General features: G+C 29.1%; 2 protein-coding genes across 2 annotated transcripts; both read right to left on the bottom strand.

The window, feature by feature from the left end:
- Positions 1 to 454: 454 nt before the first annotated feature.
- LOC107005938 (BTB/POZ domain-containing protein At4g30940-like) lies at positions 455 to 1,780 on the bottom strand. Its single transcript, XM_015204582.1, has one exon. The coding sequence runs from the start codon at positions 1,778 to 1,780 to the stop codon at positions 455 to 457; it is 1,326 nt and encodes a 441-aa protein (XP_015060068.1).
- An 8,788-nt stretch (positions 1,781 to 10,568) lies between these two features.
- Positions 10,569 to 11,849, bottom strand: LOC107005937 (BTB/POZ domain-containing protein At2g24240-like). The gene has a single exon (XM_015204581.1). It carries the CDS (start codon positions 11,847 to 11,849, stop codon positions 10,569 to 10,571), a length of 1,281 nt encoding a protein of 426 aa, XP_015060067.1.
- Positions 11,850 to 15,706: the final 3,857 nt, after the last annotated feature.

Here is a 15,706-nt window from a genome sequence, read left to right as displayed (position 1 = left end):
TGTTCGACTTACTGATTCGAATAGATTGGGATTTGTTTTCAGTAGCTCTGATGTTATTACGACCCAATCAGAACCACAATAAACTGAAGTTCTATCATCCATTGATGAAAACAGTTGCCCCTCATGAAATGTCAATTTGTTACAACAAGGTTTAGTTAATAGTCGTCGCGAGAAGCAAATCCTCTCTATTTTACGCATAGAGTAAAATGGAAATGCTACATAAATAAGTAACCTTTGATGCACCAGAGATCTAAAAAAGCTGTTTGGATATATCTGTTTTAAAAGAAACTTGCAATTTACTTTATTCGAAGGATCTTGAGAAGATTAACGATAAAAAACTTAACATATAGAACTGCATTTTCGTCATTTGAAAAAAAAAGAAGGTACTTTCTTTGATCCACCAGCTCTAGTAACCTACTGAAAATAGGGAATAAAGAACAAAATCAAAACCAAACTAGGATATAGTTAATCCGCGAGGGGTTTCCCATACATCAAGAACATCTTCGTTTCTATGAAGAGCAAAAAGGCGGTCACCAGCAATTGAAAAATCACAAATTGGACCACCGTGGCTCTGCAGAAACTGCGATGTTGGAACCAAATCAGAACCAGAATAAACGGTAATGGTATCGTTCAATGATGAAAACAATTGCCCCTCGTGAAATGCCAGTTTGGGATAACAATTGTTACTTCTATACTCCCAGTTAGAAAAAGGGTTAACATCCTTGATAGAATTTCTCCAATTTATTGTTCCATCACCCCTCAAATCCATGAAACCGAGACACTCGTTCCAATCTACTATACAAATTGAATTACTCTCCTCTATTGCTGTCGCATCTCTAAAAATTTTCTCATCCTGAACGTCATAACTGTTAGGCGCGTAGACACCAGACCAAGACCAAACCACCTTGTCATTCCTAACATCATACAAGCTAATGTCATTCCTTGGATTGAAACTAGCAATCATCATACAATTGGTATCATGTAGCCATTGCAACCTGCTAGCATAACTCTGACGACGGTATGGTGACCTGTTGAGGAAATTTATCTGCTTACCTGTCACTTGGTCCCAAACACCGATTCCATGCCCATTGTTAGCGTTGTTACAACTAGAGAACAACTTGTTATCCGAGTTAAAACCGAGTGCACCTGCTCTATAACCTTTTAATACATCTGTAACTTGAAATTTATAACTCAATTCCCCTGTTGAAGCATTGAATAACCCCATGCCTCCATTATCTAGCTTTTCATTAGAGCTAACCACAATATTATTGGAATCAACCCAATGAACATCGTTCACCTTATGGTAATCAAGATTGATTGTAGGGCGTTCTTCTAGCATCCAGTCGTATACGTGAGCCATACTACCATGAGCCACACAGCACCACCCAGTCGGGCTAGCATGAATAGCCCGAGAGATTTTACCATCCCTTACTGACCAGCCCGTTAAGGAACGTGCCAACCGAGGCCTATTGCCATCAAACTTAGCACACTCAGCTGACCAAACTTGATCCAGAATACCATAATATTCTGCCTCTTTGTATAGGAGCTTTTTGTCGATCTTTGGAGGAATATAAAGATCTCCTGTTCTGAGTAAGTCCAAAAGAACACCGAAACAGTCGGGATTTCTATCAATGAAGTGTTCAGTGATTGCTGAATTCCAATTATCATCTAACATGGCTCGAAAGAATGAATTTTCGCCAGCAAACTCTAAGGTTGTGGCTGTAGTTTCGAAGATTCTGCCACCAACATTGAGTTTCACCCTACCATTCGGAGTTCCCATCGTTCAAAAGTACCCAACAAATACTAAAATGAAGTTGAAATTGTGCCTAAAATGTATGGTATATAAAGACCTTCAAAAGGCATCAGTTGCCAGTCTATCAATTCCCAAAGAAAGCATACAAAGAGTTTTTTAGTGTCTGTTTAGTTTTTCCATAATTTATTATCCCCATCTTTTCAAATGTTAGGAATGTCTCAAATCTTTGATATCAAAGTAAGAGCTAAAGGCTATACATTTACCGAAATGATATACCCGATTTTTGGGGCAACCATTGAGGTTCATACCCGCAGTGCACAAAAAATGGTGAAAGACTTTACTAAGTGGTAGCACGAAGAGTCTGTCAATCATCCGCCAAATTCAGAAGAAGTGTTATAAGCTTTATATGGAAGCTCCAAAAAATTAAACTCTAACTGTCCTTTTTATTTAATATTTCTCTATCATTCCATCTTATATCTTAAGTATGTTTCAAAAAATAACGTCAATTTTTCAAACAATTAAATTTAAATTAAATTTCTTACTTTATCCTTAGTGACATACTTTTATAACTACTAGTTCTCGAATACGTGCAACGTACGTATATTTCACGTTAAGTAATTTTTTTAAAGAAAATAATATGATGAATTTAAAAGGAAGATTACTTTTTGTCTGATTTAAACTTCTGAGTCATTTCTTTTTTGAATTTAACATAAATATTTAGTAAAATAGTATATATATATATATATATATATATATATATCGAATGTAACATGACAAACTATTAAAATCAGTATTTTTCATGCATTGCAACACCACATTAAACTAATTACTTCAAATTTTTTATTAAACCTCAAGTATATAATGTCATATATAACATTTTTTTTCTATAGTAATACATGCACTTACATATATTAAAGTGTAAGATAAATTAAAAAATAACAAAATAAAGACACAACAATTTTAACTAATTAATCAACATCACCTGATAGGTAAACTACCACGAAATGGTTCTTTGACATTGTTGCCTCAAATATGCAATCGGCTATAAGAATCTCAAGTTTTCAATTGTATGATATAACTAGATCTGTCCATCTCCCGTCATTTTTACGTTATTGTTGTCAGTGCTATCTTCACCGGATATACCATAGAATTTTCGCATTTCTCTTGATTCTAATTTGTGTATGGAATTAAGAATTTTTGAAAATCAACTCTTTATCGATATTATTTGAGTTGTTAATCATCTTTGTACATGGTCAACCCACAAAGTTAATTCGGTTGGCAAATTCTTTTTTTGGTTCTTCGTAGCTCCAAATTTGTAATTTAATCCAAACCTACGAAGAATTTTACATTTTCGATGAAACCCACATTAAACATTCCTCATTGTTATTCATTAACTCTAATTTGAGAAATTTGACATATGGATTCATGAAAATGATATTAACACCAATCAAGTAGTGGATGAAATGACAAAATAAAAATCAAAATCACTGTCCACCTTCTCCTTTTCAAGATTGTAGTGAATGGTAGACTTTTGATTTTTATAGTAATGGAGAAAATGGTGAAAATATTTTTGGGTTTGGAGAATGGTGAAAAAATAGAAAAAGAGTAAAGAATAATGAAAAAATAGAAGAACTTTTTTTTAAAAATGGAATTTCCACGTATCAAAACGCGTGAGTTTCACCCATCAACATAAATGTGGTTGTGGCTTTTTAGGGATACAATAATTTCGATTTTAAAAAGTTCGGAGGGTGATAGGACCCCCCGTAAAGTTTAAATGTGTAGTTGAAAATTCGGTAATAGATTAGGGGGACATTTAACCATTTTCTCTTATTATTATTATTATTATTATTATTATTATTATTATTATTATTATTATTATTATTATTATTATTATTATTATTATTATTATACTTAGGTTTAGATATCCAATCAATTTTGGGACAACTTATATTGAAAAAAAAATGTAAAATCTAAAATAACATAAAAAGAACAAAAGAGAGAATTAATTATGCAAAAAATTTTCAAGAAAATGACACATACAAATTCCTATTTCTTTTAATTTGTTTGGTTTGAACACAAAATATTAAAAAGTATATTTCACATTTTAAATAAATATTACATTTAATATAATAAATTCCTAAGAATAAAAAGTCAGAGTAATTATGTGGATTAATAATATGACTTTGAACTTTTGTAACATAATAAGAGTAATATTTGTACATTATTACACTAATAAAGAACATTAATTATAGGAAATGAAAAGACAAACAAATTAGAGTTATTGAGACAAATGTTTTATTATAAGTAAATAGAAAGGTAGGAAACCAACTACATTTTTTTTTAAAATTATAAATTAATCGCAATTATGAAATAACTTTACAACTCCCGAAAAATAACAAATATGAAAATATAAAGACTTATTAATAAACAACTTTTAAATCTTTTTTTTAAAAAAATAAAAATTAAGAATTGCAATTTTACATATTAATAAATAATTTATTTTTAATAAAATCATGTGTATTTTCAAAATCATAAATTAACTTTACATTCTTATGTTCTATCATTTTTGTTAATAAAAATTATTTTATCGGACTATGAAAGTATATGACGTATTTCTTTAAGTAGTATATCGATATTCATCTACTCATTTTCTACTTCTATGTTTTAAAATATTATACGCCACAAACACAATAAACTAATATTATCAATAAAAAAGTGAGAGATGAATTTACCTGAACAAATATAATTAAATTATCTAAGAATCATATAGAGGTCTAAAGAGAATAAATTAGATATTTTTCTTTTAAAAACTCAGGATTTCTATCTTCATGAACATAAACAAATAATATTAAATGTATGATTCAACAAAGAAAGAGTTGTAATTATATTAGACATATCAAATTATTTTTCCTTGTAAACTCAAATTATGCAAAAATGTCTAACCATTTTCATTATAGATATATCTCCTATAATCGACAAATCTGAATAAATAAGTTAAAAAATTGTCTACCAAAAGAAAAAAAAGATAAAGAATAAGGAGAAAATTACATTTAAACACGTATAATCATTTTTGACAAAGCATAAATAATTCAAAAGGAAATAATATAATACATTATTTCTTAAGGACCTAAAAAAATAAAGAATAATTACTATATAGTTCAAAGATCATTAATCTCCATCTCTGTATATTTTCATTTCATCCTATCTACAAGAGTCAAGAAAAATAATAACAAATAAATTATTAGTCCTAAAATGAATCTCAAAGTTAACAAAATAAAATATTTTATCTCATAAAGAATATGGAAAAATTACAATTAATCATAAATTCTCCTACATAATCATTTTTGACAAATAATCAATATATATATATATATATTGATCTTCATCGCTTGAATTTATCATTTCATCCTATACACAAGAGTCAAGAAAAATAATAAGAAATACATTATTAGTCATTAAATGAATCTCAAAGATAACAAAACAAAATAATTTATCTAAAAGAAATTAAAAAAATGCTGACATATTAGTCTTACTTACTAATTAAAAGTAATATATGAAATAATATTTGAATAAATGATGCACCTCAAAGCTTACAAATATTGTAACATGTCTTACACTAATTCTCTAAACAAAGATGACTACAAAATAACACACAATTTTAGTGTGATTTTATAGTGTTAATGTAACCTTTCACATTAAATAATTAGAAGTTATGAATATGAAAGGCTTAAGAGATTATGAATATGAAAGGTTTGAGAGTTATTTATTAATACTAATTTAAGATAGAATTTATATAATTGAAGAGGTATAAGTTTATAAGAAAAAGATAATTGAAAAAAATAAGAAAAAAAATCAAGTAAAAGAAGAAAAATAAGAAAAAATTGAATGTAGGTCATAGAAAGGTGCCACATCACCTCCTCTATGATCCTCATTTATATATATATATATATTCATTTGAATAGTAATACACTTATCAAAATTACTGTGCAAATCAATTGGAACTGCATCCTATATATTTTTTAAAAACGTTATGTGATAAAACTTAATAGAGTACATGAAAAGTTTTCTAACGGATGAAAATTAAAAGAAATAACAAATTTAAATTAATGGGATAAATGCATATATAATTATATAGTAAAAGATAAACTATACTAAGGGCTTGACAGATTCATAAACTTCACATTAATGTTTCATAATTTCAGGAAGTTGAAACAAAATCAAAATATTGAATATAGGACAATTTTAGGAAGATGAAAAGCTAGCAATTCCAAAACATTGAATATAGGTTGTTGTAAATTGAGTGATAATTAAAATATTATTTTTATTTATTAAATATTTTTATTAATTAAAAGGCAAAAAAGTAATTCAACTTTGATAATCAAAATTCATTGAATCCCGAAATAAATATTAAACAAAAAAATAATATTATAAATAATTTCAAGAAAATAAATTAAATTAGATATTTTAATTAAAAATTATTCTAAAGACGTGGAAAAGTCATTAACATTTTGATTAAAATAATATAATTTAATATTTAATTTAAATAGTTAAATATCTTTATAATATTTTAATTTATTTTAAATATTTCTTTATAAAGTTCAATTATATAATAAGAAATGCAGAAATTAACAATTTTAGTTATGATTTAATCTCTAATGGTATGAATATGTCTATGAATAGCTAATTATTTTTCCAGATCAAACAACTTATTTATTGAAGTAGTTTACAATGAATTTCTACTCGAAAAAAATAATAAAAAAAATAAAATTCTTTGACGAAAATAGCAAAGACATGAAGAAGAAATAAATGCATTTCTAGTTATTGCTGAAATCACAAATATAAGAATCTTTTTCTTTTGTGCTTATATGAATTACATTCTTTTTTTAAAAAAATATACAATAGTATTTTTTAAATGAAAATAAAAAAAATTGACGAACATATTTTCATTTTCGAATATCTTTTGATCTTTGTTTCCATAAGATGAAAATTAATTATATGAACCAAAAGATTAATTTAAAAAATTGGGATAAATAGTTCGAATTTAAAAATAATCATTCCGTTTTCATATCAAACGCTATATCACTAAACATACTAAGATTGAGGCTTAAACCACACATACATATATAAAAAGGATAGATATACCTGGAAAAAAAGAATCTCTAGCAGAATGAGAATGAATGGAAAATGAGAGAAAGAAAACTTATTGTATACCTATATAGAGTTTTGTAATGTAAAGAATATGAAAAGGTGGAGAAAATTATATAAACATTGATCAACAATAACTAAGAAAAATATGACATGAAACGTTTTTGAATTGTAATCAAGGAGATTATGACTATCTATCTTCAATCTTAAATATTGAATTTAGTGTAAAACATTAAGTTCGGTTGGAATGAGTTTAACTGCAGAAACTCAAAGGATCAATAATTAAAGATTAAAAAAAAACTGTTTTGCTATCATTATTTATTTAATTTTCAAATTTTGTAAATGACATTTTCTAATTTAATAAATAAGTGAAGGGCATTTTAGTAATCCAACTTTTAAGTTTTGAGCTTCATGCTTATAATAATATACTAGTTTCGGGCACGTGCGTTGCACGTGTGTCCCAGGCTAAGTTGCATGAAGTTGTTGTAACGATGTATTTATATGACCTCTTTGATATTAAAGACGAAGAAACCACAAATAGTGTGAAAGAAAAATAATTATCTGTTAAATGTGTGTTGTACATTTTGATTTAGTAATTTATTGATAGAATAAAAATAGATCAACAAAAAAAAAATAGTTACAAATTACAACAATTAATTAAGAAAAATATATAAAGAACTTTCACACATATAAGAAATAATAGGCAAGCTAGAAGGCATACTCATATTGCAGCTATCTCAAATTTTCTTTACAAGAAAATCAACAAAGCATTTCTTTTGTATTAAAAGATATATGTATTTTTTTCTTGTAAAGATGAGTCTTAACTTAACTAAGAGAAAAATAATTAATTAAATTGGACAATTTGAACTTAAACTTTATGTTAGAATTAAAATGAATTAAATGAAAGAAAGTGAATGAGGGGAATCAAAGTCTCAAACATCTTTACATATTTCACCAGTAGCTAAAGACTTTTAGTGGATGAACATGGTATATTGAATTAAGTGTATTTAATTATTAAGTAACCCTTCAAACTCTTCATATTTTATATTTTCAAAGAGTTTTATACTCTATACAAAGTTATAGGATTATTTTAGTAATCCAACCTTTAACTTTGTTGCTTCACACTTTTAATAGAATTAATAACTCTATTTTTTACTATAAAGTTTATAAAATAAAATAGTAAATCAGGAATTAAGAATTTTAAAAGCTATACAACTTACATTTGTGGTCACCAAAGCAAGAACAATTATCAACCATGCAAAGAAAGTCTTATTGTGTACAATAATTTTTTATTTGTAGTTATTTATTTATCAAATAGGAATTAACTCGGAAAAGAAAATAGAGATTTTTTAATGGTAAATAAAAGAACACCTCTAAAGAAATCAACAAAAAATATTATAAAATGAAGTTAAAAATAACAATATGAAAGAAAAAAGTACAAAAAAATATAGACAGGTAAGAGATGACAACTTTCTTTATTCTCTTCTAATTATTCAGAATATCTTCCGATAGGATATAATTGAGAGACTCAAAGGATTGTCATGAATATGTCATTAACCCATTCCATGGATGAAAGGTGAAAGTAAATATATTATTAATGAACATCAACAAATGTATAACATCTTCATTTCTAATATAAACACAAAATAAAAATTCCACTTGAACACATAGAAGAGAAATTTAAACAGATCTTAATTAATCTATGACAAAATTATCAAACAAATATTAAGATACAAGGAGTGAAGAGAATTAGCTATCATAAAAACTAAGACAACATATATCATGGAACAATTTACATATGGAAAAATTAGTGAAGCACAAAATGATATTTGTAGTCAAGATATAGAAATTCAAAAGTCAAAAATATAAAAAGATCATTAAAATATCATTGAATTTCTTTATAGAAGAAGTGAAAGGACACTTTATATTTTATTCTTTAAAAAAATTAAATTTATAGTTATTGTTTAAAGTTGAAGCGGCTGACTATAATTATTCATGACTATAATTATTAAATATATGTACTAATACACATACAAGAATATGAAGAATCAATCTTGGAATTAAACATTCATTGTATTGTAGTCAATATGATACTTAGCATTTATTTATTTATATATTTACTTTTTCTTACACAAATTATTATTTTCTTTATTTAAAGATAAAAATATTTAATTAATTATATTAGATGAGTTTAATTAAATATTTTATAGCCTTTCAATTTGTGTAGGGGTAAAATGGTAATTTAACTTTTCACTTTGTAGCTTCCCTCTTATAATAATATATGACTAGTATCTGAAACGTGCGTTGCACGTTTGTCCCTTAATATTTTTATTTTAAATTTTTCTTTATAAAGTTCAATTATAGAATAAGAAATGCAGAAATTAACAATTTTAGTTATGATTTAATCTCTAATGGTATGAATATGTCTATGAATAGCTAATTATTTTTCCAGATCAAACAACTTATTTATTGAAGTAGTTTACAATGAATTTCTACTCGAAAAAAATAATAAACAGATATAAAAGTCTTTGACGAAAATAGCAAAGACATGAAGAAGAAATAAATGCAATTCTAGTTATTGCTGAAATCACAAATATAAGAATCTTTTTCTTTTGTGCTTATATGAATTACATTCTTTTTTAAAAAAAATATACAATAGTATTTTTTAAATGAAAATAAAAAAAATTGACGAACATTATTCTCATTTTCGAATATTTTTTGATCTTTGTTTCCATAAGATTTAAATTAATTATATAAACCAAAAGATTAATTTAAGAAATTGGGATAAATAGTTCTAATTTAAAAATAATCATTCCGTTTTCATATCAAACACTATATCGCTAAACATACTAAGATTGAGGCTTAAACCACACATACATATATAAAAAGGATAGATATACCTGGAAAAAAAGAATCTCTAGCAGAATGAGAATGAATGGAAGATGAGAGAAAGAAAACTTATTGTATACCTATATAGAGTTTTGTAATGTAAAGAATATGGAAAGGTGGAGAAAATCATATAAACATTGATCAACAATAACTATGAAAATATGACTTGAAACGTTTTTGGGTTGTAATCAAGGAGATTATGACTATCTATCTTCAATCTTAAGTATTGAATTTAGTGTGTAGCATTAAGTGCGGTTGGAATGAGTTTAACTGCAGAAACTCAAAGGATCAATAATTAAAGATAAAAAAAAACTGTTTTGCTATCATTATTTATTTAATTTTCAGATTTTGTAAATGACATTTTCTAATTTAATAAATAAGTGAAGGGCATTTTAGTAATCCAACTTTGAACTCAAAACCTTCCCACTTATAATAATATATGATGATATGATAGATATTTGAGCGCCATGCAATCTTATACTGCATTTCTACATGAGGTTGTTTCCACGCGGATTTATACGTAGTCAAGAAGAAATCACATGAGTAAGGCCTTATAGTTGAAAATCATGGATACACAAGTATCTATAACCTTGAATCTTTTTCTTTTTTTAATCACTATATCTATAAAAAAACTTAGGGATGAGTTGTTGATAAAAGTTTTCAATAATTCACAATCAGTTATCGTTTTGTTGCATAATCAAATAAAGTTACATAGAAAATCAAAGTACTAATGAAGAAGAGATAACTTAAATAGTCGTTCACCCAATTGCATATGCATATACTAGGGACGAGGGGTTTCCCATACATCAAACATATCTATGTTCCAGTAAAGGGCAAAAAGACGATCACCGCCAATTGACAAATCCCAAATCAAACCACCATGACTCGGTTGAAGCTGTGATGTTGGAACCCAATCAGGACCACAATAAACTAAAATTGTATGCTCTAATGATGCGAGCAATTGTCCCTCATGAAATGCCAGTTTCGGATAAGGATTGTATATGTTGTCCCTCGTAGTACTCCTCCATTCTATACTACTTGTAGTACTCCTCAAATCCATGAAGCCCAAATTCTCATGTGAATCTACTATACAAATGGAATTTCTCTCCTCTATAGCTATCGCGTCTTTATACATTCTTTGATCCGTAGCATCAGACCACGACAAAGCCACCGTATTTTGCCTAAAATCAAACAAGTTGATGGAACATTTTGACTCCGAATGACAAGTAGCGGCCATCAAACAATTGGTACCTTGTAACCACTGAAGCTTGGTAGCCTTGCTATATGGCAAGTATTGCAAGAAATCTGTCTGCTTACCTGTGATTTGGTCCCAAACAGCGATCCCGTTCTTTTTGTTGGTGATCTCAGTACAACTGGAGAACAACTTGTAATCCGAGCCAACACCGAGTGCACCTGCAGTGTAATCCTTCAATTGATCTTCATCTTTAACTTGAAAATTATACTTCAATTCCCCTGTAGATGCACTGAACAACCCAATGCCTTCACTAGCTAGGTATTTGTCAGAACTACTAACCGTAATGTTATCTGAATTAACCCAACAAACATCGTTGACCCTGCGATAATCACAAGTGGTTATTGTAGGTTGCTCTTCTAGCATCCAATTGTACACGCTGACAATATTATCACGTACCACGCAGCACCAGCTATTCGGGCTAGCCCGAATTTTTTCAGCCTTCGCTTTTGTTGGGCCCTTTATAGACTCAGCCAACCGGAGCCTATTGCCGTCAAAGGGGCCCCATTTAGCTAACCTTAAATGATCCTCAATGCCATAATACAGAGCCTCTCTGTATAGGTGCTTTTTATCGATCTTTCGAGGAATATATAGCTCCCCTGTTCTGAGTAAGTCCAAAAGGACACCAAAATACTCAGGATTTCTATCGATGAAAAGTTCAGTGATCGACCCATCGGAATGCAGGTTCCAATCGTCGTTAAACATGGCTCCAAAAAATGAAGTCCTCCCACCACTCGCTAAGGTGGTGGCCGTAGTTTCAAACTTTTTTCCCCCAACATCGAGTTTCACTCTGTCTTTTTGGCTTTCCATTCTTGAAAAGTGTCGTCGTACCCTGAAATTCAAACTATTACTTATGTAAGAGATGCAACAACTTACACAGTCTAATCGCACAAGAGGGGTCTAGAGAGTGTTAAGATATACACAGACCTTACTTTTATCTTTGTGGGGTACATAGGTTGTTTCCGATAAAGCCAGACTCAAGTAAGATTAACCAAAGTAAGATAAACAAGAAAATAACCGCAGCAAAATAGCAAGATAAACAAAGCAAATGAAATGACAGGTAGTAATAAAATTATAGGATAAGATACTATTTGAAAAATAGGTAAGGCTATGTCTATATAAGGAGAAGATGAGACCAACTCCGCTTAAAAGTACTCCAACATCAAGCTATCTACTAGCCTTCTACCTTAATCTTCGACTCTTTCTTGTAAAAGTACTTCAACACCAGACTACCTACTGTCCTTCTACCTTAATCCTTTTGACTCTTTTTCGTAAAAGTACTACAACACCAAACTACCTAATGCTCTTCTACCTCAATCCTTGACTCTTTCTCGTAAAAGTACTCCAACACCATACTACCAACTATCGTTCTACCTTAATTCTTTTGACTTTTTCTCGTGAAAGTACTCCAACACCAGACTACTAGGGCCGACTCAACAACATTGGGGGCCTAAAGCGAAACCTTATGACATTGCTAATCTTAAAGAAGATTTAATCAATTTTAATTTTGAAAAAAACTTCTTTCGGCTAAGGCAACAGTCACGAGAACTGTTATTCTATTAGCAATATGTGTATTTGGAAAAGAATTATTCTATAAGCAATATGTGTACTTGGAAAAGAATCAAGTCTTTTTATTTGATTGAGTATTTTCATTAGATCATTATTTTCTAATTGTATTATTTTCCTTAACACTTTTAATTCAAAAAATAAATCTAAACCATTAATATCGGAATAACTATTACGTGTGAAAGAAAGTTCAAGGTTAAGACAATATTTTCTAAATTCTCATCATTTAGTAATCTCAATATTTTACCACTAAATAAGAAATCAATTTTTATTCGATATGCTTCAATTGGTTCAAATCTATTTTGAATTGAAAATATAGTTTGATCTACTCTACATATATAAAGCAATCATCTCTAAAAGTTTCTTCAAGGGACTTTGTGATTTTCCTATTCATATTTTCATCAAATTGTTTCTTACGAAATTCGGGTTTGTTATCTTCTCATATGCAATTTCCTTGGTAGAAATCATAACACTCATAGTATATGTATTTTTTTAAAAAAAAACATATAAAATTAATTATTTTTTAAAATGGGGCACCTAAAATATAAGGGGGCCAAAGCGATGACTTTAGTCGCCTAGGGGTTAAAAAGACGGCCCTGCAGACTACCTATTGTTCTTCTACCTTAATTCACTGTTGCTAGTAAAATTACTCCGACACCAGACCACCTATTGCTCTTCCACACTAATCTTTAACTCTTTCACGTAAAAGTACTCCAACATCATACTAGCCTTTACGCTTCTACCATTAGTTCTTGGCGCTTTATCGTAAAGGTACTCCAACACCAGACTACCTACTGACTTCAGTTGTAAGATGTAAGCGTCAACTATCTGTCAATGGACCAAGTCCCTTGACACAACAAGAACAATAGTAATAAGTACAAGCAATGAAGTTAACATCACAACAGTTTATGTGGAAACCCCCTTGCTCAAGGGCGGTGAAAACCACGACTTGTACTCACAGAATTTCAACCCAACTTCATTTAACTCTAAAAGGAGCGATTATTCAGATTTTAAACCCTTGCAACCTAGGAATTTAAATCTAGAAAAATTCCCCTCAATGTAGCAACTCTACTACAAAAAGAAAGAACTAAACAATAATTCTATTGCCTACTAAACCACCTAACTGTAGATGATTTAGACTTCAACTCTTACTATGCAACAACTATGTTGCCCACTAAACCAATAAACTCTAATATATTTAGACTTCTGCACTGAAATGAGACACTCATTTAGTTCCCTTTTAGCACAGAAACAGATCTACAATGATAAGAACAGAAATATAAACCCTACGACGGCTAAAGCGCTAACAGCTCTATCAGGTCCCTGTTGATGAGGTTGTGTTTATTGAGAAGAACCTTATAAATGGTAGACACAACCTTAGAAGTCATGCTATTGGCCAACAACTCTGCCACGTTGTACGAGAATTGCACACCAACTTCCGCAGACCTACAGGTGGCAGAGGTTGCAGTGTATTTTTCCATTTGTCCCTTTCCCCTTATCAAATCCATTTGTTTGTCAAATAATCAAAACTAAAAATAACACTTACCTTTTACCTTAAAATCCTTGTCTCTTTCGCGTAAAAATACTCAACACTAGACTACCTATTGTCCAACTACCTTAATCCTAGACTCTTTCTAGTAAAAGTACTCTAATACTTGACTACCTACTGACCTTCTACCTTAATCATTTTGACTCTTTCTAGTAAAAGCACTCCAACACCATACTACATTTTGCCCTTCTACCTTAGTCATTGGCTCTATATCGTAAAGGTGCTCTAATATTGGACTACTTGTTGTCCTTCTACCTTAATCCTTAACTGTTTCTCGTAAAAGTACTCTAACATCATATTATCTATTGCCCTTATCCATCAATCTTCCACTCTTTCTCGTAAAAGTACTCTAACACCAGACTACCTACGACCCTTATAATCAATCCTTAACTCTTTCTCATAAATGTACTCTTAACACCAGACTACCACTGTCATTATACGTTAATCCTTACTCTTTCTCGTAAAATTACTCCAAAAACAGACTACTGGCTGCCCTTGTACCTTAATCCTTTTGACTCTTTCTCGTAAAGTACTCCAACACCAGACTACCCGTGTTATTAGAAATGATTTTATTTTAACTATTTCATTTAGGGTTAGTAAATTAGAAAATAATTTATTGTATCTTATTCCAATTAGGATTTGTAAACAGAAAAATAATTGGGTGAATTTCTTTTAATTATAACAAGTAGATAAGATTCTGGATTTCGTCATACCTATTTCTTGCTTCCTCTTTCTTCGGTATGTTGCTTCCCCGGTGACTGAATTTTCATAGAATAATATTGCGATAGCGTAGACCTAACTTTTTAAAAACAAAAATGGTGATGGCATTCCTGTCATTTAAGGCTTTTAGATCCAATACTATTCCTAATTGGGGCCTAGAGGTACTAATAATTATTTACTGTTTATATGGTAAGTATACTTAAATTTCTATTGATGATTATTACTATTAACTAGATTTAGGAACGTGCGTTGCACGTTTATTTCAAGATACTTCATATAAATTTTGTATCGTAAAATTTATTATTGTTTCGGTAGAAACTACATATATCTTTCTAGTAAAAATATTATATCTTTAATTATAAAATTGACTAAAAGTGCATAAAGTAAAAATAACTATCACACAAATTCAATATTCCAATGAATATTTTAAAATATAACATGATAGATTAATGTATATAAAGCAACATGCCATAGTAAATTATCAATAATAATAACACAACAATAGAAAGTACGTTGTACAATAACAACAAGCAAGAAACATAAATGTTAAATTAAATAAATAAAAAGAGACGAGAAAAGAGAGCATAGAGATTTTCTCATTTTTTTTCAATTGGTTTAAGTTTATATATTATTGTGTGAAATGTCACTGTTTATTATTGGATAACATTGAGAAATACAAAGAGTTGTCATAAATAAATATTAATCCATTTGAGATTATCGATGAGAAATGAGAGTAATGAACATAATGAATATAATTAGTGAGAGTCACATACATTTACAAGTTGATGGTAAGTTATGTATACTAATATGATGATTTACTATTTACTATTTA

This window comes from Solanum pennellii, chromosome 12 (assembly GCF_001406875.1).
Source record: "Solanum pennellii chromosome 12, SPENNV200".
NCBI lineage: Eukaryota > Viridiplantae > Streptophyta > Magnoliopsida > Solanales > Solanaceae > Solanum > Solanum pennellii.
Note: the sequence above shows the minus strand (reverse complement) of the source record. Positions and strands in the feature narration are given on the sequence as shown.

Bases quoted from the DNA above. Each gene is read 5' to 3' on its own strand.
- LOC107005938 (XM_015204582.1), bottom strand. From the start codon at position 1,780: ATGGGAACTCCGAATGGTAGGGTGAAACTCAATGTTGGTGGCAGAATC.
- LOC107005937 (XM_015204581.1), bottom strand. From the start codon at position 11,849: ATGGAAAGCCAAAAAGACAGAGTGAAACTCGATGTTGGGGGAAAAAAG.